Source organism: Xyrauchen texanus, chromosome 49 (assembly GCF_025860055.1).
Source record: "Xyrauchen texanus isolate HMW12.3.18 chromosome 49, RBS_HiC_50CHRs, whole genome shotgun sequence".
In the NCBI taxonomy this organism is placed as follows: domain Eukaryota; kingdom Metazoa; phylum Chordata; class Actinopteri; order Cypriniformes; family Catostomidae; genus Xyrauchen; species Xyrauchen texanus.
In genome coordinates, this window is record NC_068324.1 from 6,849,391 (window position 1) to 6,874,529 (window position 25,139).

Below are 25,139 nucleotides of genomic sequence, written 5' to 3' on the forward strand. Positions count from 1 at the left end.
GATGTAAAAATGCATTGTGATGTAATGATCTGAGAATGTTAATTCAATGCATCGATTACAGAATTTAATAATTTACTATGATAATACCCAATTAAATACATGTTCGATCCTTATCTAAAATGTTATTCTTGAGACCGTGAACTCAAAACGTTCTGTGCATTTTGTCAATGTGCACTGTGGTGTAAATTATTTGTGTCTTCTATACACTTTTGAAAATAATAATTAATTATACCAAAATAATCAAATTATACCAAAACGTGACCATATTTTTGATTTCATGATGCATTGCTTCATTAAGTGAAGAACTGCATTCAAACGAGACTAATAGAAATGCATAAGATTTTTTTGAGGGTGTGGAAAAAGCAATGTCAGATTGACATTAGGTAGGAATATTGTGAATATTTCTTACCTCTCAGAAATTATCCCTGGTCATCAGATGCCTACTTTAGAGTTAAAAATAGAAGTTTAAGCAAAAGTTTTTTCTTTTTTTTTTTATTATACCGAAAGTTGCCATTTTCTTCAACTTTTGATTGCCTCACGGAACATCATTTTAACAAACCTTTGCATTCTCACAATGACCTTGCGACGCACCATACCCACTGAAATCGCAGCATTCTCAGATGTAAAGTAAAATAAATTGGCATAAATCTTACATGCATCTGTTTGCAGAAGTGCGCTATTCCGCCGGGACATCCAGAGGTTTGTCTAACCCTACAAGAAAGCTACAAGTTGAAATTTTACATGCATCTGTTTGCAGAAGTGCGATACTCCGCCGGGACATCCAGAGGTTTGTCTAACCCTACAAGAAAGCAGCAAGTTGAAATTGGCTGTAAATTTGGAAACAGTGTGTTTTCTCTGGGCTACATATGGGATGCATTGCAAGCAGACGAGTCGACAGCTGTCGGCGACTCCTTACCACAACACTGCTGCAAAAAAATGGGATTGCCTCTACTTTATTATGTTAATAACCCACAAACATCTCCAGAACATGAGCGGGCAGATGGCGACTACCACTTCACCACCCGCTCTTGGACAGATGTGGGACAGTGGCACTCATCCCTCAGGAAATGAGACTGATTGTGGTGGCAACGGTTGAGATACAGGGCAGGAATAACTAGGACAGCTGAGAGAATCCAGACTACAGGTGCCAGATATCACATTTTAGAAAGATTTAAATGGATAGTTCACCCTAAAATGAAAACTCTGTCATCATTTCCTCACCCTTGCGTTGTTTCAAACCTGTGTGGCTTTCTTTCATTTTGTGGAACACTAAAAGAAGAATTTTAAATAATGTAGTTCTATCCATGCAATTACAATTCAAGCTTCAAAAATGACACAAAAGCGTCATAAAAGTCGACAACTTTTGCGCTACTTTTCAACTCATCTAAATTCATATGATAACGTTTGTATGAAACTTTGAAAAATGTAAGTCGCTGATTCCCACCAGTGAGCTGTAATCTTGAGAAATGTTGCGGCCTGATCACTGAGTCAGTTAGTGTTGAACTCACGTTTTATGGACAACATTAACTGAATCATTGAAAAGATCTATTCCTTTAAGTTTCACTTGTAATGTAAAACAAAGAGATTTTGCTGTGTTTTCTGCTGCTTTTTCCAAGGAGTTCATACCATCATGGAGGTCTGAAAGGTGCTGCAGTAAGAAGCATTAGAGTCAAGTCACAAATGAAAATCAAGCGCTGTATAGACTTGCTCTTTTAATGAAACAAAGTGTTATACTTTTCCTCAAAAAGTATATGAAAAACACATGCAACATTTTATCTATCTCAAAAGCTTTCCTGCTTTTCATCAAACTGCAACAAATGTCCTGCTCGCCTGTAAAACTAATACATTTGAGTGTATTTGTTTTCTCAAACAAAAATCTCAAAAAATGCACAAGGGATAGAATTGCTGGATTGTGTGTACAGTGTTGACCACTGGAGATGGAAAATATTATAAAAATCAGGTGTTTTATACCCCTATAATTCAAGTCAAACGTGTATCCTTGGAGCCTGGAACATAAAGGTTTATTACCTCATAGTGAAACAGCCAGCAACAGCAACAAACTGTTACTTGGCCCACTTTGGCAAAACCTGACTTTGATTGAGCTGCAAAAATAGTATTTGAGCAAATTATAGTGAGAAAGCAAAAGCAGAGATCACTCATACTTATGGTACCCGTGAGGGAGTAGGGACATATGTTTCAGTTCTGGTTCTTAGTATAAAGTTCCACTATAGGATGGCAAGACTTCTATCCTAGGCAAACATAGTGCTGGCCAGGTTCCAGCCTAGTACACGTTACAATCTTTTGAGCAGAGTGATGGAGCAAAAATTAAAATAAATAAATATACATTTAATATTTATATTTTTTATTAAAATATTATAAGCATATAATATGCCACATTGGCAATTCTTTTAACATTCTGAGTAATAATGAAATGTCCAGCATATATTTTTTTTTACACAATTATTTTAAAACATGTAAAATTCCACATGCATGGACACATCTGTTAACATTTTTTGAGTAATAATGCATATGAATAATTGGATCAAGGTTTCAAAACATTGCTTTGGTCAAGTGCAATAATATATATATATATATATATACAGTGCATCCGGAAAGTATTCACAGCGCTTTACCTTTTTCACATTTTCTTCAAACAATACCCCATAATGACAACATGAAAGAAGTTTATTTGAAATCTTTGCAAATTTATTAAAATCACATGTACATAAGTATTCACAGCCCATGACATTCAAAATTGAGCTCAGGTTCATCCTGTTTCCACTGATCATCCTTGAGATGTTTCTACAACTTGATTGGAGTCCACCTGGGGTAAATTCAGTTGATAAGACATGATTTGGAAAGGCATACACCTGTCTATATAAGGTCCCACAGTTAACAGTGCATGTCAGAGCACAAACCAAGCCATGAAGTCCAAGGTATTGTCTGTGGACCTCTGAGACAGGATTGTATCGAGGCACAGATCTGGGGAAGGGTACAGAAACATTTCTGCAGCACTGAAGGTCCCAATGAGCACAGTGGCCTCCATCATCCGTAAATGGAAGTTTGGAACCGCCCGGCTGAACTGAGCGATCAGGGGAGAAGGGCCTTAGTCAGGAAGGTGACCAAGAACCCGATGGTCACTCTGACAGAGCTCCAGCACTTCTCTGTGAAGAGAGAAGTAACTTCCAGAAGAACAACCACTCTGCAGCACACCAATCAGGCCTGTATGGGAGAGTGGCCAGACGGAAGCCACTCCTCAGTAAAAGGCACATGACAACCCGCCTGGAGTTTGTCAAAAGGCACCTGAAGGTCTCTCAGACCATGAGAAACAAAATTCTCTGGACTGATGAAACAAAGATTAAACTATTTGGCCTGAATAGCAAGCGTCATGTCTGGAGGAAACCAGGCACTGCTCATTACCTGGCTAATACCATCCCTACAGTCAAGCATGGTGGTGGCAGAATCATGCTGTGGGGATGTTTTTCAGTGACAGGAACTGGGAGACTAGTCAGGATCGAGGGAAAGATGAATGCAGCAATGTACAGAGACATCCTTGATGAAAACCTGCTCCAGAGCACTCTGGACCTCAGACTGGGGCGAAGGTTCATCTTCCAATAGGACAACGACCATAAACACACAGACAAGATAACAAAGGAGTGGCTATGGGACAACTCTGTGAATGTCCTAGAGTGGCCCAACCAGAGTAAGGAGCACACATGCTCACACGCATGCACGCGGGCATATGCTCGCACGTACCCACACATATGCTCGCACACACACACACGCTCACACACACACACACAAACGCTTGCTCGCACAAACACGCTCACACATGCGCTCTCGCACACGTTCACACAGGCATAAGCACTCACACGGTCTCGCGACCGACAAAGAACCGCACCCCTGCGACTTGATCAATACAACAATTTCTTCATTTAGTTTTTTTTTATTAACGGTTCACATTCTTAACATTGTATTATCCTCCATTTCTATATTCTATTTTTATTATCCAAAAAAACTTTTAATGTTTCAATATATTTCGCCCTAATCAGCCTCACATAGCTGTAGTGGAAAGCACCACACTACCTCCCGCACCCTGTTTCGCTCTCACACAAAAACAGAGTCGTCATGTCAGCGCAATCCAGTATTTTTACTATTCGAATAATTATTGAAGTACGAATACTCAAGTATTCGACTACTCGTGCACATCCATAACTCATATAGGGTCGCAGTGTCATGAGAAGGTACAACAATAACGTGCATCATTCCTGCCTGGGAAGGAAATTCTCTGGATGTCTGCCAAACCTGTGTGGGACATCCGTCACCTGTAGGAACCCCATGTAAACGGAACAAAAGCTGCTTTTGGAGCTTGCAGCCTCTTCAAAACAGCTTACTCTACCACGACCGTCCAAATCAAAACAGCCCTTGCTCTGATGGGCCTTGGATGTGCCGCTAACTCATAGACAAAGGAGCTATCATTAGCATGGCCAATGTTTTAGAGAGAGGCCCCTTGCTGGAAAAGCCCTGCGCAAATCAACTTTCACGGCTCCCGCTGACCACAATGTGCCAGGCTCATTGGAGCAACGCTTTGGGGGGACTTTAGAGAAAAGCATTATTGATCTTCTTCACACTTATGTTTTTTTGCCAGCATCCATCAACAGACAAGCCCTGGGCCACCTCACATCGTTCCACAGCAGATAAAAGCCCTCTTTCAAGCTGATGCTTTTCATTGTCACAGTGTTACCATACTGAACGGCCATCAAAATGCACTTCAAGATTCATTGTAGTCAAATGGCTTTATCTTGAGGGAAAATTAAAACTTTTAAGAGACCAATGGAAAATGTAGATATTAAGACTTTAGGAGCTATTTGACTTACAAGAATGGGCCAAATATCAAATAATTTCAATGAAAATAAAAGGCTAAATATGTTATATTTTGAGATATACACTACGAATGTTAATACATGAGTGTTTTTTTAGAGATTGTCGCTGGGGTTGCTTAAACGACTTGAGTAATCTTATAAGGAAACCTAGTGTAATTCGGCTGATTTGATGTACACCAGATGTTGAACGGATGCATTTCCTTGGAAGGGGACCCATACATAAGACGCAGCTAGATGGAGCGCATTGGTCCAATTGGTCTCATTGGTCCAAATCATTAAATAAGACTATTCCTCAGCTGTTATAGGAAACACACAAAAATTATCAATGTAAGACCAATTTTGTGTGTTTATTGTGTAAAACATATTGACTTGACGACTAATCGAAGCCTAGTATTATTAGGCCAGCTTCGCATTCACCTGATTCTGAATGGATGCCTTTCATAGGGGGCGTTTGCATGAGGCGTGTTCTTGCATTAAAAACAGATAAATGGAGCGCAACAATGAAACAGAATGTAAGTGTCTCGAGACTAATTTTAATAAGTTGGGACTATTTTTAATTTGACATGCTATTAAAAATGTAATTCTCATTGTGCGAGATGTGACACAATCAACATCCATCTGAAAGTATATTGCTGTAGCAGAGGGAACTTAAAGAAAATGTATTTCAAGACCCAACTTTTCCAAGAGGGTTTCTCCTGCAAACTGTTTAAAAGCACACTTTCAAAGTGCAAATTAAAGCACCGGCCCTCAAAATAACAAACCTAGAATTTTTTTTTTTTTTGAAAACTAAGCTAGTCATTCGAACAAATGTAAATAAAGGAAAAGGATGAAGGTCCAAATAATTAAGATTTTATTCCTCAGTTGTTAGGTGAAATACACCAATTTTAATCTGTCAATACATGAGCAGTATTTGTAAGGGATGTGCAAACAAACTGGATGGTCAAATTGCCTGAATGATTCATCAACTAATCGATCTGAAGGGGGTATTAAATTACACATGTTGCGTTCAAAAACAGCTAAACGGAGCACAACGGAACAGAAAGCAAGGGTCATAGGACACCTTTTTTAAAAGTTGGACTATTTTTATCTTAATATGCAGTCTTAAAAAATTTACACTTATGGTGCAACATGCAAAGCAACAGCTAAAGATGTTTACCTGGAATTGGATGGCTAGAGCGAGTGGTGTTATAGGGGGATGTTTCACAGTGCTGTTTAACAACTAAATACCGACTTCAACATGCAATATAATGTGACGGCGCTAACAAATACAAAACTAGAAAAATATATTTGAAACAAAAAATAAACTTGTATTCCTAATTAAGTAGTCAGTTGTTGGATGACTTGTCAACTAGTCGTGACTAGTCAACAAGTTTTGAAAAACAACCCTATGACTTCTTCAAAACAGTATACAAACCGTGGCCCTTAAATATGCTCAACCCTATGCTTGAAGCAACTCTGGAAAAAAAAGCCCTCCTGTTCTGCACAAGTTCTGCCTCACTCTGTTCTACATATTTGTCTTTATGGGAACCCAGAGGGCACCCATGGCACTTTGCAATCAGGGTCACAAAAGGCTCTGTGAAAGCAGAATCTACATAATTGCCCCACAAAGCAGGGGACTTTCTACACCGAGGACGGCACATCAGTCAAACGAGTTATCTTAAGCATCTCTACATCGAGGGGGTGAATTAAGGGGGTCTGCGGCGACTTCTAAAGGGTTCAAAGGGGAGGGGGGTGCGCTCAACTACTCGGAAAAGAGGAGAAAACATGCGGAGAGACAGAAATGAAAGCGCACAGTTCACTTTCTGTTTAACTAAAAAACCTTCCAGTGCAAGCGCCAAAAATCAAGACTCCTTTCAGGCGTGCGGAACCTGAGATGAAAGGGGATGTTTTTGGCACACATTCAAAAGTGCGATCTTTCAGTCGCACCTTAAAGAGAACAGGCCGCAAACCTGAAAAGCCAGCTGGAATCCGTATCGTGAAGGTGAGGACATTTCAGGTGGTTAACCGCAAATTCTAAGGTCCCTGGTTGCCTTAGTGTGCAGTCAGACAAAATGCAGTGGCCTTGCTTGGGGATAAAACATGTTTTTGTGGCCATATGTGTCATTGCAAGCAAACATAATGGTTTGAGTTTGGAATGGTAAACTAGCCATACTAATCTAACTACTTTTCTGCCATATGAGTCAATGTAAAAAATTATACGAGTAGTATGGTAGTATGTAATTCAGAACTCAGCCCTAGACTTGCACTAAATAGCCTTTAAAATATGTCAAGAGACAAATCAAAGTTCAAATCAAGTCTCAAAAACAGGCTGGAAGAAGCATTTTTTTCACAAATGAATTGCTACATACTCCCATCATCATAAAGAAAGCACCTCTTTCTGGTCCTTTCACAAACATGAAAAATTAACAATGGAATTGTCCTCAGCCCCAAATGCAATTCAACTTTTCAAGGAGGAAGGTATAAAAAGAGCCTTTTCAGACAAGGCCTATCACCAACCGTGTAAAATGAGAAAAAAGCAAGAAGGCAAGAGGGAGGGAGGGTGGGCAGGAGGACGGCCCAGAAGCCTTCATTCCCTCTATTTATAACCATTCAGGCAGTAAGCAGACGCATTCCAAATGCCAGAAGGCACTTTTCAAAACTCCTCATTTAAAACATAATGTTGTTTTCATCTCCGAAAAAAGCAGCCCACCCATCCATCGCCCAAAAAGGGACCAGGAGGGTGAAAAAGAAAAGGCAAACAGTAACATGTAAATGCTCTCTGTCCGGAGCCAGTCCAAATCAACCCTTTCAAAACAAAAAAAGGCAGCTGAAATGAGGTAAGCGTGCATTGGTATGCATTAAAAACAGAAAATCTTTAATGAGAAATTACTAATGGCGGCGGGACTGTGCCGCAAACTCTGGGTGATTAGCACTTCAAGGGCTTTTCTTCTATTCAGAGGGTAAGTGGGCCAGCTAAAGAATGGCCTCCGCCTCCATTAAGGTGAATCTGAAGAACCCTTGTAAAAAAAGGAGTACAGAACACACTTGTCAGCTGCTGGGAGCCTGGGGAATGCGGCGCAGCAACCCAAAAGTGCTATCTGGTGAAGAGCTGGGGTGGGTGCGGGGATGAAGAAGGACCTCCGAAAGGTTTCGCCTCTCTATTCTGTCCATCTTTTGTGCTGGAGTAGGCAGGGGGTCAGCTCTGAACACATGACCATAGGGCTTTCCTCTCCTCAGCTGGGCTGTATGTCGGAAAAGAAGAAGAGAGAGTGCGTCCCAAATCCCCTTTCAGGCTTAAAAGGTTTTGATGAGAAATGTTGAAATATTGAAATCTCCATCAAGCTATAAAAAGTCCGAAAACTCAAACGTTTCTCATCAAAATTTTCAAAAGACCAAATTATCTGAGCTGTGCTATCTATACTCATTTTATAGCTCTATACTTTTACTTTCAACAATTGTCCCATTTTTGTCTATTTTTATTTCTCCTAAGGAATTTCACTGAAACATCTGTAACAAAGTTGATATTTAAATGAAACAAAACTTGTGCCCACTGGAAAGAGCAACCACAAAAGGGATCTCTTTAACATCTCAATCGTTTCTCCTAGACAGCGATGAGATTAAATGGAAGGCAAATGGAGACTTCTGCTTCATCAGAAAAAGACCTTTCCTCTAGAGATTCAGAATAGATCTCGACAATGTCTCAAACTGTGTTTAGCCTTAGAGTTTCCAAGGTACCAAAGTCTGCATACATCTGAGAAAACATTATTTCAATTAAACATAGCTGAGAAGTCTCCAGAGGTATGAAAGAGTGACATCTGAAAAATAAAATGCTCCTGGGTGATGCTAAATGACCATTTCCTCTCTCTAAGAGTCTATCAAATCCTTCTATACATTGATTCCTAGAAATAGTTGATGGCTAAACTGATTTGATTCCTTCCTGTGGAGAATGAGACAATGCAGTCCCTTAATTATACCGTGTTTTGATGATACAATCACCTGAAAGTAAATGCAGTTTTTCCAAAGTAAGTATAGCTGTAAAGAGAGTACCAGCAGTCACTAAGTCTTCAATTTGTAATTTTGTGGGAGGATTGTTCTAGAAGGAGTTGTACATGGGTTACAATGGGTGGCTCGATCTGTCAGCAGGAGTGCCCAAATCCTCAACAAATTCAGGCCAGCTATAACACAGGAAAACATCACCTCACTCATTCCTTTGACACCCACAGAACCACATCTTGCATTTTAAAGAGAATAAAGCAGGGTGCACACAAACAGAGACTTGCGCTGGGTTGTGATGGTTTTAGGCTGGCCTTACCCTGCTGTTCACCCTTGACCTGCCTGTTATAGTGGTCTGTAACGAGTTTCCACTGAGGAAGGGACGGAAACAGCAACAGGATTCAGGTAAGGTTGTTTTTAATTCACACACTAATTCACACACTACTACAACACACTAGCTTCTTGGCCTTCATGTCGGGCTCTCCCCTGTGCTCTGTTGCTGCTGCTTTTTATGCCGCTCCCCTCAAGCTACTGCAATTAGAGACAGGTGTTAGACATAATTTAGCTCAGGTGTGAGCGCCCTTACCGCTTTTCTCTCCCGGACGGGTGCTTGACCACGCCCCCGCTGCAACATGGTCCTACTCTTTAAGCGGCACAGCAGGGGACCGGGCAAGCAAAAAAAAAAATCTCCAGGTAACAAAAGTTTAGTTGGGATGGCATTTTCCAGAAAGCTTTGCTGGCTGTGACTGTTAGCAACCAGTAAACAGTCCAAAGCTGTAGACTGGCTGGGGGGTTCTCCACATCAATAAATAATACCTACCCTTTAAATCTGCGCAGTTCGAGAGCTCTTACCTAAACCTGCCACACTATTCTCTACAAAGTAGCACACTAGAGTATTTCCATATCAACAGAAGATTGGTCAAATTATAGAAAAATATTCTCAAGGCTCATAAATTAGCCAGGGATCAGGGCAAAATGTAGCTACAATTGACCAAAATGCCCCAGATATTTAAAATGTAGGGGCAAAAAGCAGTAAATGTAGTAATTTCTCTTCTTGGGTTTAGTATCACTGTTCTGACACTCAAACTCAAGAGATCAAAGATGGAAATGGTTGTTGAAAGCCAGCAAGAGAAGAAAAGAAAACAAGAGAGTGAGAAAATAAAAGAGGGATGTTTCCTTAGCTTTCTTTGTGTTTATAGGACAGACTTGGAGCATGACTGGATGAAAAATAGCTATCTCTGTATTATGACACCCAGGGACCTGTGCCTACAGGTAGCGGACTAATTACACAATGCCAAAACATGAAGATGCCCCAAACATCAGTGCCACATCAGACACTGAGACCAAAACACAAAACAAAAAAACACAAGATGGAGAAATAATGTTAGAATAAATCCAGAAATTTGGTCTGAGGCTTGTATTAAAATCCTAAAAAAGAAAATAACCCACCTAAACATGAAACATTCTGCAGGAAATCTTTCAAAATATCCTTGAGGTTTCACAATAGTTGGGTTTCAGAACAAAAACACAAAAACTATGGGAACTGAGCGGATGTCTGGTGTCGCTTTTTTTCCCTCCAAGATATTACACAAACAGTCTAAGATTTCTGAGCATTTCACATAAAGCAATGGCTTGATAAATCTGTCTCAATGGAAAATATCCACCACAGGCACTGAGGAAATATCCAAACGTGTATGTTTTCGGTTGAAAGGTTTTCAGTTTCCTAATGTCTTCCTTTTATGAAGTACGCGGTACAAGAGCAGGTTCCAAACATCTTAGTTTCTGGTCGAGGAAAATGTAATTCGGGTGCGAATGAGAGGTCTAAACATAGCAAAGGCATTTTCAAATGAAAACATATTAGGCTGGACATTGAAAAGGAATTGCTCTTGCTACATTTATATATTTATATCAGCACCAAAGCCTCAACTGAGTCTCAATTAGTCTCAAAGGAGACCAAGACCTCAATGTTGAGGCTTTAAGAGCAGCACATCTACAATGTTACTCTACAGTGAAGTTTATAGTTATGTATATACAGTACTGTACTTAGGCACATACGTTGCTTCACACAAACATTTGTCTTAAGGTGGTTATTTATATTATCAGTTTAGTGTGTCAACAGGAAATATACATTTTAGACTCAAATCTAAATAGAAAAGAATAACAGGGAGCCCTGCAATAGATGGCATGGTCCCCTCAGAGCCCCCCCCCCCACACAAAATATTGAGTCAGATTGGGATTACAAGAAGAAACAGAAGCAATTGAGACAGCCGAAATAGATAGAAGAACTGTGGCAAATTCTCCAAGAAGCATGAATCATCCTATCTGCCAACAACCAAGAAAAACTGTGTCCAGGTGTACCTAGGAAAACTGGTGCTGTTTTGAAGGCAAAGGTGGTCACACCAAATATTGATTTAGCTTTTTTATGTTTACTGGACTTAACATCACTGTATGATGTTAATTGATAAATGAAAACTATTTATGGCATTGTTTTTTAAGACATCCTCACTATGCAACATTTTCCCCAAGTGCTTAAAACTTTTGCACAATACTGTATACTGTAGTTAGGTCAGTGTTTTGTAGAGAAGGGAAATCAAATGAGAAAGCATCAAATTTAGCCTTTCCCCTGAAGCAAAACTTGAGGTCTGACCTACCTCAATTTTATCCGTTTTGGCGTCGCCCCAGTAAAGCTTTCCTGCAACACAGTCAATGGCTAAACCGTTGGGCCAGCCAAGGGAGGTGTTCAACAGAACAACGCGGTCTGTGCCGTCCAGGTTTGCTCGTTCAATTTTGGGAATCTCCCCCCAGTCTGTCCAGTACATGTACCTGCATAATAGAATGAGATAATCCAAAAATGACTTTAAATGTCTTTCATTTTAAATAAGTAAGATCTATAGGTATTTTTGATAAGGATTTTAGTTTCAAGCTCTAGTTCAAAAGAGTCAGTTATTCACTATGTACAAAATAAACACTGCAAAATTTACGTTTGAAACGCGTAAATGCACGCACCCATTCACGGGATCCAACACAATGGCTCTCGGTTCATCCAGGTTCTCTGATATGAGGACACGCCGAGAAGTACCATTTAGTCTGGTCACCTCGATGCGATCAGTGCCCGTGTCCGTCCAGTAGAGGTTGCGTGCCACCCAATCCACAGCAATTCCATCGGGATGGTTGACCTCGTTGGTGACAAGCGTCTGGGCATCGCTGCCATCGATACGAGCGCAGCGGATGGCCTTGACCTCATCGTCTGTCCAGTAGACGTAGCCTTCCACCGGGTCGTAGTCGATGGCGATTGCATGGCGAATGTCACTGACTTGTAGGACGATATCCGTGAAGTCGGGCAAGTCCAGAGAGATCCGGCGGAGGTCGGTGCGACGAGCAAGTAAAAGAACCTGTTCCGCCCCTGAGAATGAGATTAATGGGTTAGTACGTCCACTGACAAAATCAGTCACCATTCACAATCATTGTACGGTAAAACGACACGTGGGTTAATATTCTGCCTTACATTTCCTTTTGTTTTGAGGGTGAGTAAATGATGACAGTTTTTATTTTAGGGTTAGGCTTTTTTTCATATGGCGTTGAATATCATTGCTGTCATTTGCTCTCATTGTTTATTCTATTATTATGACAGATGAATTAGTGGAGACAATGCAGAAGATCCACAAACGCTGTGACCGTTCACCTATATTGTCCACTCCAATTAGGACTTGAAGTGTCTACAAAGATGTGATTAAAGGGATAGTTCACCCAAAAATACAAATTCTGCCAACATTTACTCACCTTATATCTTTCATAACCAGCATAACATTCTTTCTTCACAAAAGGGGCAATCCAAGCTGCTCTATACCATATAATGAAAGTAAATGTTAACAACGCCTAACAACCAAGATTTTTAGTTATGTCTTAAATTTCAGTCTGTTCCTCACACCAAGCTATCCTATGGCTTCAGACTTGGAATATTGTGGAGATGTTGTTTGGTCACTTTCATTATGCTTTATGGTGCTTTTTGTCCTTTTTGAAGCTTTAAGGTTTACTCAGTAAGATTTTAGCTGGCTCTTACTCATCCCTTCAGTTCCAGTAGTACTTGTGGTTTTGAACTCTATACAGACAACCATCATCCTGGATACTGGAAGTTTGTTTGCTGGTGTGGTGCTTCACATCGAAGATGTTAATCTTCTGTTTTGTTATTTTAGACTGTTTTTCTCTATTATGAACATTCTTGGATTTAATCCAAAAACGTTTTGCACGTTGTTGCACGCAGGACTCTGACCAGGCAGTCGCGATGCGCAAGCTCTTCATCTCTTTATGTGTAGAACTATTTTAATAAGCAAAAACATTTAACAGCCTTTGATCCACATTCATTTTCATTGTATAGAAGAAAGCAGAGAGAACATTCTTCAAAAATACTCCTTTGTGATTCATGGACGAATGAAAGTCATACAGGTTTGGAATGACAAACAATGAGGGTGAGCATATGATGATTACAGAATGTTCATTCATAAACTTTCACTTTAATACCATTACAGCACATAATGCATAAATTCAGCTTAAACTAATTTGAGTCTGACAGTAGCATTTAGTAGCATGAATTGCAAGATCGCATTGCTCCATTACAACAACCACATGCCAGGTCTAAATACCAACTGTAGAATCTGTCTAGACCCAATCTGTGGAAGCAATTAGGTCCAACCTTGTCCTTATTTAATCTCCCTTTGTAACAGAGCACGCTTCAGTACCCACAACACCAGCTGCAGTCCACGGCATCCAATAAGTAGTGACATCCATCAACACTGACACCAATAATAGAGAAAAAAACAGCTCATCTAGGGTTTCTTGAGTTTTCTTTGCTACATTTGGTTTTAATTTGTCCTTCAGCCTGTCTCACATTTTATCAAAGTGAGCAGACGTTTAACAAAATTGAAACAAATGTGTTCAATTTAGCCACCCAACCTAAACAAGCGTGAGAGGTGTGGATGTTTGCTCATGTTAATCAGTTCCCCTGTCTGACCTTTGCATAATTCTCCCTTCCCTTGTCTTGCTCCTAATCAAAGGCCAATACAATGGGGTTTTGTTTTAGTATTCTGATTGGTTGTCAACTTTTCAGGAGGGTTGCTTAATCTTCTGGTCATTGGGAATATGCTCCATGTTTCATCTGGCAGACGACTTCCCCTCTCCTTCACTAACGCAACACTGGACAGCTATGTTTCACTTATGCCACTGGAATGGGGTCTTAAAGAATACATCTCATTGTTTCGTGGCCTGGGAATACACTGCCTCAAATTTGAAGGAGTTATAAATTCAAGTATAAAGGCCGAGCAACTTGGGAAGGGGTGAATGTATTTTTTTCTAATAAGAGCAGTCTGTCGTTAACAGGCTGGGTGCACAGATACAATAGGCGATTGTGTTCTGGAAAGGCTGGGGAAAAAACTCAACCGAGCCAGGGGGCTTCATTTAAGAGTAGCCCTTAAGATTTAATGTATTTTGTCTGCAAGATGGTATAAAACAATTACACTCAGTTTAAATAAGTGAAATGCATTTATTTAGCTTTGTGAAAGAAAGTCTTTGGTAAAAGTAAATTTGTATCGTTCAATGCCGTTTTATTATCTCACTGTTGTCCTTAATTAATTTTACTATACTTTAGGGTTCCTATAATTTTTTAGGTGAATTTTACCATTGATCTTCATTCATTTTTCTACAGATTAATGACAATTTACAAGATTTCCTCAATTTCTTTTTTTATTTTACCATTGATCTTAATTTATTTTACTACAAAGTTTTGACAATTTGCAGGGTTTCCAAAACATTTTATTTAATTTTTACCACTGATCTTAATTTAATTTACTACATTTTAGTCTTTTAATTAAAATATTTTAATATTATTCAAAATCATTCAAATGGACCAATTAGCTTTTTAATTATTTTGATAAATTAGTGAAAGGGTTTGACTCACTGACTCACCAATTAATTGAACAGAACTGACTCAAAAGAATGATTCACTCACAAATAAGACATCACTGTGGTTTGTAAGGAAGTTTTACTCTAGAGCAACGTCTAGTCGATTACATATTTTACAACAGAGTATAAGTAGACAAATGTACAGTATATTCAATATAGTAATTTCCATGACTTTTAAGATTTAGAAAAAGTCCTAGGTTACAAATACTTAAGTTAAGACTATGAGGCCTCGCTATAACATATAGCCATTTTGATTTGATTTGAGAATACAGACTGTTCATCACACAAATCTGATTACTTTCACTGTGGATTTTATGGTCCTTTTTCAAGCTTGACAGAACAGAGTCTCCATTCACTGTAATTATGACTAATAAAACCTAATAAATCCCCTTTTAAAAAAATCACATTTTGTGTTCCATGGAGGAAAAAAAGTCATTCGGGTTTGAATTACAGAACTATTCCTTTAAAATTCACTTATATTTCCAAGAGTGGGGACCAATACTCTACAAGGAGCAAAATGGGTATGCTGAAGGAGTATGGAGATGAGGGAATGCTTTTCAACCCTGGCAATTAAAACAAGCAGGTTTCCCTCTGAAAGACAGATCTGGACCTAAATAGACAAACTTTGGTTTGACATGCTTTGCCCCAAAATGTTGACCTTTCAAAAGCAAGCCAGACTCCAAAGGTCTGCTAGCTATTTCTCTCATGTGAGAGTCAGAAAAAAAGAGGGAATGTGTCAGATGTTGGAAGAAGGTTATGATTCATCATGGCTGAATTTCAAGAGAATGATTTGGCTAAATTATGAACTCAAAGGAACCGCAATCTGTCAAACATTAGTCTCTGTCATGGTTTTTGCATAGAGAGGCATGCAAATGTTTTATAGGCAGTGTATGGCAATACAACAAAACCAGCTTATGGCCAAAGTTAATAAAAATCTAATTTTACACCATAATAAAACACACAACGCTAACTGTCCCTCCTCTTCATTGATTGCATAGAAAAGGATCCATCCATCCAAGTCAATATAATCTTCTATCTATCCCTCTATAGATCTAAGCCTATACCGGCCAATATATTTCATTATACAGAAGTCTTTTACATCTGAATAACTAAGTAACTTTTATGAGTTTATCATCACATAAGTGTTCCAGTTGGTACCTGGCCGACAGGTCTTTCCATCCTCTTTAAGTTTAACTCCAGTTGGACAGGCGCAGCTGTAGAAGGGTGGAACGGGGGAGAGAAGACACAGGTGGGAACAGCCTCCATTTCCTTCACTGCATGGAGTTTGAACTGTTGAGCAATGAGAGGGAAAGAGGAAAGCTATAAAAGTGATGTTTATTGCACTTTACTTTAAAAGATAGGTCCTCATGGTTAAAAAATGACTAGAAAACTAACAGTGTGTCTTAAACAGTGTGTGGAAGTTTCATCATCTTCTCAACTTTTTTAAAGAAAGTTCAATATGTGTTAAATGTGTCAGGGCACTGAATTTTATTATAAATTCAAGCCTGGTAAATAAATAACCATGGCCTGAATGCAACTGGTGCTATTTAGAGTATCATTTACTCACACTCATGTCATTCCAAACCCATCTGACTTTTTTTTCTCTGTGGAACGCAAATGGAGATGTAAGGCAGTATATGTTAGTCTCAATCTCCATTCACTGCCATTGCATCTTTTTTTTTTTCAAAACAATGAAATTGGATGGTGATTGAGGCTAACATCCTGCCTAATATCGCCTTCTGTGTTCCAGAGAGAGAAAAAGGAATATAGGTTTGGAATGACTTGAAGGGGAGCAAATAATGACCAAATTTTACGTTTTGGGTGAACTGTGCCTTTAAGGCCCAAAATACCTCTCGCCAACTACAATGGCAGTAAAAAGTGGCTTGTAAATTTATTAAAACTGCAACATAATACATAGATTACATCAAATTGAATTTAAATTGCAATTCAAAACAAAGCGAAGCAAACAGTCGATAAAAGAAAACATCTGTCACGACAGATGTGCATCATTAAGTGTCTTTTAACTTACGTAGTGACACATAAGTGGAATAGTCCACTTAAGATAGTGGAATATTTCTCTAAGGGACCAAAACTGAAATATGAGAAATTACTCGTTTTTGTGACAGGTACCGTTTTACAGCAACACTGACCATGGGACAATAAATAAATTCTAATGCAAAATACCCAATAGTTTTCTGGGCAGTACATTTTAAATTTTCTCAATAGGGCAAATTGAACCCTGGGCACTTCATGATGTTATTTTTGGAAACAAATTTTTTTACATTGTTTGTTTCCCTTGAGATTTTGCTCATATGACTACTTTGGCCCACAAGGGCACGATCATACTCTCACCTATGTGTTGACAGGTTAAAGGAAAAACACATGAACGCAACACTTGAACAATAGCAGATGGCAGCGAAAATATTTTTATTTCCTGTGACAGGTTTTTCCATTTCCACCAGGTCACGCTCGGCTCCCCATAGCCAAGGCCTTGCTTCAAAAGCAGCTGCTATGTCAGAAAAACACAGACGGCCCTGACCCAGCACCAGTTACCCCCACCTTCATCCTGCTTGCAGATGTGTTGTCTGCACAGCACATTGTCTGATTAGTCCATAGTTCAAGGACATGTGAGAAAACAAAATATCTATATAGGCAGATTTGGATGCCAAAATGAAATAAGACATTACAGTGTATTATTCTACTATTTAAACAACAGAAGAAAGGTTGTACAATTAAAGTTAGTTTTCACCTGAATTGCATGTCATCATAACTTTCATTCATGTCCTACTCCATATGAATCATGACCTGTTAAAGTTTTGGGTATACTTAACCATTTATGAAATAAGCTTCATGAGATTTCAATCAATTACTGACTGGTTATTACTACAACAACATTGAGGACCAGTTGAATTTTGTTGAGTTAAAAAGGACATTCAAATATATATAGCAAATAATAGAATGCTGTAGAAATCTGGGCTGAGATGAATTTTAAATTTCAAATTTGTATTATCTTACCACCATCACAACAAACACTTACCTAGTTGAGTTTGCAGGCTATTAAATGTTTCAAAGTAACCCACACCCACATCCTCACAAACATACACACCCACACACAGACTAAAGTGGGGGTTGGTTCGTGCTGGGACTGTTCCCTGTCTCCACTGAGGAGCAGTGTTTATTTGTTCAGAGTGGAATGCTGGACACTTGAAAAATGTAATTCCTTGTGAACTATTCTCCCAGGATTGCTTCATTGCTTCAAGGCCTCAGCTTGAACAAAGAGACAGTACAGTGAGTCCTGAAAGAATCCAAAAAATTAAACATGGAATGTGAACAATGGAATTGTATCTCGACCTTGTGCGAGAAGAACTTGGTCCTCTGGGGGAAACAGAACAAATGCCTCTACACCAAATTGCATTTGCTCTTTTAAACACCTCATAAAACAAAAACTCGAGAAAAAAGCTTAGTCAGAGCAAATGGCATATTTAAATTCACACAAATGTACAGAATGCTGTGAGGGTTAAAAGAACAATCTGTTGCATAATATGTTGTACCCAGGTGATAATTGTTCAGCCAGAGCAGCATTATTTGTTTCTCCACAAATTTATAGCGAACAAAAACTTTGGTAAAACATTGGAATCCATAAAATTGTAAGAATAATTTTTTTTGTACACATCCTGCAAATTTGCAAGGAATAGTTCAGCCAAAAATGATAATTCTGTTACCATTTAATCATCCTCACATCCTTCACATCACATACAACTTGTGTGCAATATTCCAAGCCTTCTGAAGCCATACGATAAATTTGTGTGAGGAATTTGAATTTGTTATTTGCTGAATAATGAAGAAATCATTCCAAAATAGTACACACCTAAATCAGTGGCTCTCAGTTTTTGTCATTTTTTTAATGTGTGAGAGTGAATAAGATTTGAGAATGGGGCAGTCTTTCACGCACCACTTACAATACATCCGCGCTCATATGAGAACCCAATATAGTGCGTCAAGACACATTGTGCCAGGTTTGATGTCATAACGGTAATTTGGAACGACAAGAGGGGGAGTTAATCATGACAGAACTGTCTATTTTTTTGGGGTGAAATATTCCATTAAGACATAGACAAAGGACTGTTCTTAAATCCTTTACAGCCATTTGTTTTAAATTAAATATGACACCAAATCTGACAAAAGTCTATAAGTCTATAAGTTATAAGAAATGTTGAGCTTTGCTGGGAACTCACTGTTGGGCTGCCTCTCTTGGCCCAGGACCTGGATATCCATCGGCGAGTAAATGCCGCCAAGAATTTCTCTTCGGTTCTCTCCGGTGCGCTTGTTGCAGGCGTGGATGGAGCGGGTCTGCCAGTCGGTCCAGTAGAGCGTTTCGTCGTAAAGAGTGAGGGCGAAAGGATGGGTGAGGGATCCCTCCACAACAGCCTCCCTGTAGGTGTAAACACACACACTTTCCAGTCAGGATGCTTTATGAATCCAATCAGTCTGCATCAGAATTTTTCAAATGGGATATACTGTAATTCCAGTAAATGTAAGGTAGGGCAATGGTTCTCAACAGGTTTTTCTTCAGGACCCAGACTTGGACAACAAGTGGTGGCCCAACACATTACCAAAATTGTTCATCATACAACAATGCCCTTTAATTACTTGTTTTGTAAATGTATTAAGTTAATCCTTTTTGCAAGTTAACATATATTTAATGTAGCCTGGTCATGTATTAAGGCCCCATCACATTCGCGGCGAAGTGCTTTTTCGTTCTTCGCTCAGAGCCAGAAAGAAATATGGCCTTTGAAGTCAGCAACACAATATATGGGAAACGTTTTCTCCTCCCTTTTTAATATTTGATGAACCTACTTATTTTGCGATTCTAACTGCACACGATTATATTGTTAGTTACATTTTATTATTTGCATTCAGCATCGTCTTCCCACTTCCCTGCTGTCCGTGACGCTACCAAAACAGACCTGAGACCGATTTTTAGTTCACGATCCACTGAGTTTAGGTGCACAGGTCTTCCTACATGTCTTCATTTCAAAGACACAAGTTACCTGCTGGCATTACTTCTTCCAAAAGGCACACAGAAAGCAAATTTAAGACCAAACAACAAGCCAACAATATCAGCCACAGACTGAGGTCTTTTTTAAACCCTTCAGGAAATCTGGAGCTCATGTGAAACCAAATCCTCTCTCTTCTGAGGGCCGTATGACTTCTGTCCAAGGGGGTGGGGGGTTTGAATTAAACAAATCAGGCTGTCATCAACCTGTAATCCTGCATCTGTTTCGGTCGTTAGTAGGGAGTCACCCCTGTGCTCTACAGCTGCCCTTATTAAGTGAAGTTCCTCTGAGAGCAAGACTCCATCTGAGCAACCGTCAAGCAAGGCCAGACGAACAACGGCCCCCTCAAACGGCACAACGGGTTTACAGCAGACGTAAATAAATGTAAGCGGCTCAAAGCTGGGCCACTGCATGAGTGTTCAAAACTGTAAGGCAGCACTATTCGGAGAAGCACCACTCATCAATCACAAAACTATAGCGAGTTGAGAGGGGATACATTTTCCTAAACGGGCAGGGGGTGGGGGAGCTGGTGTGCGTGAGATGTGAGTGTACATAGAGTTAAAGTTAACATGTTGTTCACCCCTTTTTAGTTAATAGCATGTGACGAACAGCGAAATGGGGGGCAGTGCTCTAAAAACATAATTACAACCAGATTTTTCACAGCTTTTGACATTCTCTTGGTAGTCACACAAATGTTTGAAGCCAGCACACTGAATCGCCTATTGAACAGAGGTGTCCAGAACAACAAACGCGAGAACCAAGGTTTTTTGTTTTCAAAACAAACGACAGTTAACGTTTAAAAAGAAGCAATGACACATTTTTGCAAAGGCGTGACTTAGAGAGCAGAAACACTGCAAAGCGTCTGTTCTTTAGCCAATTCTGTGTGAGGGCAGCAGAATATTAAATGAATGGCTTAATGCAACAAGTATCATTACGAGGCCTGAAAAAAGTTGTCCACCACTGATTCACATCTGTACAACAACTGCAATTACTCAAATCTGATTCAGTTGGGGCTTTTCTTTCTCGGGAGAATTACAGTAATTGTTCTCCATTGTTTTTCAGGTACAACAATACAGCTTGGGGAAATACAGGTAAAGAATAATCAAAGCCAATGATATTACTTAAAGGGAACCTATTATGCAAAATTCACTTTTACATGGTGTTTGAACATAAATGTGTGTGTGCAGTGTGTGTACACAACCACCCTATAATGATAAAAATCCACCCAGTCCATTTTTTTTAATCTCCATAATTCACAAGCACTGTCTCTGTTGATTGGTGGTGGCGTAGTGGGTTAAAGCACATAACTGGTAATCAGAAAGTTGCTGGTTCGATTCCCACAGCCACCACCATTGTGTCCTTGAGCAAGGCATTTAACTCCAGGTTGCTCCGGGGGAAATGTCCCTGTAATAAGTGCTCTGTAAGTCGCTTTGGATAAAAGTGTCTGCCATAAATGTAAATGTCTCAAACAAAAGCCGTTCGCAGATTCTGTACAAAGTGACGTCACTTTGTACTGGCACTGCCCACGATTGTTGACGGACACTGCTCGACGGACATGTTTGTTTGTGTGTGTTGTTTCGTTATAGTGCATAATGAACGTTGTAACAGTATTTGTGTGTGTGTTGCTCATCCATCGTTGCAAAACTGCTGAAAAAAACTCTACAACAAATAAACACATCCCACCCAAAAATGTGCATTTTCAACATAAATTAAATTATATAATAAATTATCTGTAGGGTATTTTGAGCTGAAACTTCATAGACACATAAAATAAATTCTCTCCAAGCTAATGCTGTTAATTATACAGGAGGCCTTTTAACTTAGTTCATTTAAAAAAAATATTTTACAAATTATATTTTACTATTCAACATTTTGATCACATTTTGGCTTTTTTTTTAAATGAACAAATAAATGTATTCAATCAATAAATAAGATATTATATTTCATTGATTATATTTTACATATTTATTGTTAAATTGGACTCCAATTGCTGTACCTCATCTTTGAGATAAATGATTAGAATAAAAAAAATAAATGTTTTTGCTTGTTTATCAACAACTGATGAACAACTGTGAAGAACAGAAAAGGTATCTAAAGAAACAGTTTTCAATGACAAATTTGTTACCCATCACCCATTACACAAAACAATAAAGTCAATACTCAACAATTTGTTGTATTTTGTTCAAACAGGTGTATCGCCCACCCATATTACAAAGTATTTCTTTAATTCATGTTCAAAAATGCAGGTTCAAAAATCACCTTCACAATGACAGGGTGTTATGGGTGGCTGCCAAATTGCTGCTATATAGTTGTTAGGATGTTCTTGTCATTTGCTTACTGATTCAAGTCACATGAGTCTCATATTCATGCCTGTATGATATTCTGGTCCCTAGATATGGCTAAGGTCCATCATTTAATGTAAGTCTATTGGAGGTTTTGTGCTCATTTTATCATAAGCCATTGGTGGATAAAATAATTTTAATAATTTAAAGAAATAATACACCTCAACAAGCCACATGAATTGAAATATCATTCATGTAGATTGCATAAATGGTGCAGGAAGTTTAATTCTTATTATTATGGATTATGCAAAAACCCTAAGTATGAGCATAGTAATAGTGCTGCTCGTCTTCAAAAGCACCACTAATTAAACTAAGCACCAGCAATTTGTCCATGTGATCTGCAAGATTAAGTATCTGGTTACCACTGGCTTATGGCTTTTTCATTCCAGGCATTACATAGCGTTTTTTCCCCAATCAGGCTGAGCAGAGCAAATATAAAACATAGACAAAGTGAATACACAAGACTTCAAATTCTTGCCAAAGGGAGACACACCAGAAGGCGTTCTTGGTTTCCAATTTTATTTTCTTTCAATTCATTTTTAAAAATGTATCCAATATCAGAGACGCTTTCTGGACTACAGGCCTGGTCAGACTGTATGCTGACCCTGCAAATTGCAACATGGAGATGGTCCGACATACCTTTCTTTATTGAAGTTGCTATGAAATCCTACATACACAAAAGGATATGTAACCCTTTGGCTTGGGGGCCCGAATCACAAGCATAATGCAAGGCGAGCTCGGGTTACCATGGTATAAGGCAAGGGGGTCATCTCAAGTTTAGAGTGAGAGGAAGTTGAGAGGGGGTTTCAAGCTGGGCCTATGTGCAGGCAGTGTTTGTTCTGGAGTCGGATCTTCAGTTTGGATTGGGCCACAAAAGCTGTACCATTCTGGGAATGTAAAAAACTACACATTTTCACAATTAACTGGGTGGTGGGTTGTCTGAATGACTAGTTGACTAATTGGTCCCGAAGAAGCCATCAATAATTAGTCTGGTTTCGATTCACCTGACCATGATCAGACCCATTAAGGGGCGTTCACACAAGTTCAAATTAAATCTTGATAAATTAGTCAAACTCACTAATTTAGACGGTTAATGACCATCATGGCCCATTCCTGTACATTTTAGCTTTTGTCTGGATTGTAAAGGGAAAGAAATACACGGCTTGTCACAGCGTGGGTTTCTGATCATCGCAAGTGCTGTGGTGCTCATGTGGCAGACCTGGGTTCGAGTCGAGTCTAGATCATGTTCCCGTCTCTTTTTCAGTTTCCTTTAAACTGTCTCTCTTGATAAAATATGACAGGAAGTCCAAAAAAACATGAGTAAAATACAAAAGATATAGATGAAGAAAGGGTGAGACATGGAAAGAGAGAAAGAATGAGCAAACTGACCGATCAGTTCCATCCAAGTTGGCTCTGTGGATGAAGCTGAGTTTGGCATCTGCCCAGTAGAGTTTCTGCTCCTCGAGATCGATGGTCAATCCATTTGGCCAATAAATTTGCTTCTGCACAATGATTTGCCGATTGCTGCCATCCATGCCCGCCCTTTCTATTCTCGGCTCCTCCCCCCAGTCCGTCCAATACATGTACCTGAGGAAAAAGGTAAGATATGTTTAGTGGTCGACAGATATGGGTTTTTTAACAGCCTATGCAAATACAGATTTCTAAAGAAAAGGGTTGGTCGATGGCTAATATAATGCTAATATAATCATAAACAAATACAATTTTAAATTAACACTTATTTTACGCAGTATTTAATCAAAATGTACTAAATCACACACACACACCCACACACACACACACACACACACACACACACACACACACACACACACACACAGTTAATTCAGAAAGAAAGCCTTAAATGCTTTATATTATAATCAATGACAAAGCAAAAAACAGATTTTTGATAACTTAAAAAATGTAAAATTAAAATCACACTGACATAAGTATTCAGACCCTTTGCTATGACACGTGAAATTTTGCTCAGGTGCATCCCATTTCTCTTGATCATCTTCTACACTTTGATTGGAGTCCACATGTGGCAAATTCAATAGATTGGACATGATTTGGAAAGGCACCAACTGTCTATATAAGGTCTCACAGCTAAAAAGTTCAGCTGCATTGAAGGTTCACAAGAGCACATTGGCCTCCATAATTCTTAAATGGAAGAACTTTGGAACAACCAGCCAAACAGAGCAATTGGGGGAGGAGGGCCTTGGTAAGAGAGGTGACCAAGAACTCGATGGTTACTCTGGTTGAGCTCCAGAGATCGTGTGAGGAGATGGGAAGGACAACGATCACTGCAACACTCCACCGATCTGGGCTTTATGGCAGAGTGGCCAGACGGAAGCCTCTCTTCAGTGCAATATGCAATGCATTGAAACCAATTGAAAACCTCTGGAGAGAACTGAAAATGGCTGTCCATTGACAGCCCCCATCCAACCTGACAGAGCTCGTGAGGCTCTGCAGAGAAGAATGGCAGAAAATCCCCAAATCCAGATGTGCAAAGCTTGTCACATCATACCCAAAAAGACTTGAGGCTGTAATCGCTGCCAAAGAAGCTTCAACCAAGTACTGAGTTAAGGGTCTGAATACACTTATGTCACTGTGATATTTTAGTTGTGTGTGTGTGTGTGTGTGTGTGTGTGTGTGTGTGTGTGTTGTGTGTGTATGAATTATCCATTGGCAATATGTTTGGTAGAATGGTCACTTCTGTTAATCAGCCAATCAGGAACAGTTATGGTCCTGAAAGCAATAATCTCAAAACTAATCAACCTGGCTGGTATTTCGGTCACAGATCACTAATCTGGTTCCCATTAGTTGATCGGAAACAACAAAGCACATGGATTGAATATACAGACGTTAAAGAAGTGTAACCTGCAAACAATAACAGAGACATAGACACTCACGCACAGTTATACGAAGTTTAA

At 39.3% G+C, this 25,139-nt stretch overlaps 1 protein-coding gene across 1 annotated transcript in view; it reads right to left on the reverse strand.

The window, feature by feature from the left end:
• The window catches only part of LOC127640236 (low-density lipoprotein receptor-related protein 5-like), a 66,032-nt gene that overhangs the window by 18,910 nt on the left and 21,983 nt on the right, over positions 1-25,139 (reverse strand). Inside the window, exons 4-8 of the mRNA XM_052122688.1 lie at positions 23,599-23,796; positions 19,046-19,242; positions 15,969-16,100; positions 11,862-12,258; positions 11,507-11,678 (exon numbers count right to left, since the gene is read on the reverse strand). Of these exons, the coding sequence (XP_051978648.1) occupies positions 11,507-11,678; positions 11,862-12,258; positions 15,969-16,100; positions 19,046-19,242; positions 23,599-23,796 (1,096 nt within the window). The remainder of the gene's footprint in view (positions 1-11,506; positions 11,679-11,861; positions 12,259-15,968; positions 16,101-19,045; positions 19,243-23,598; positions 23,797-25,139) is intronic.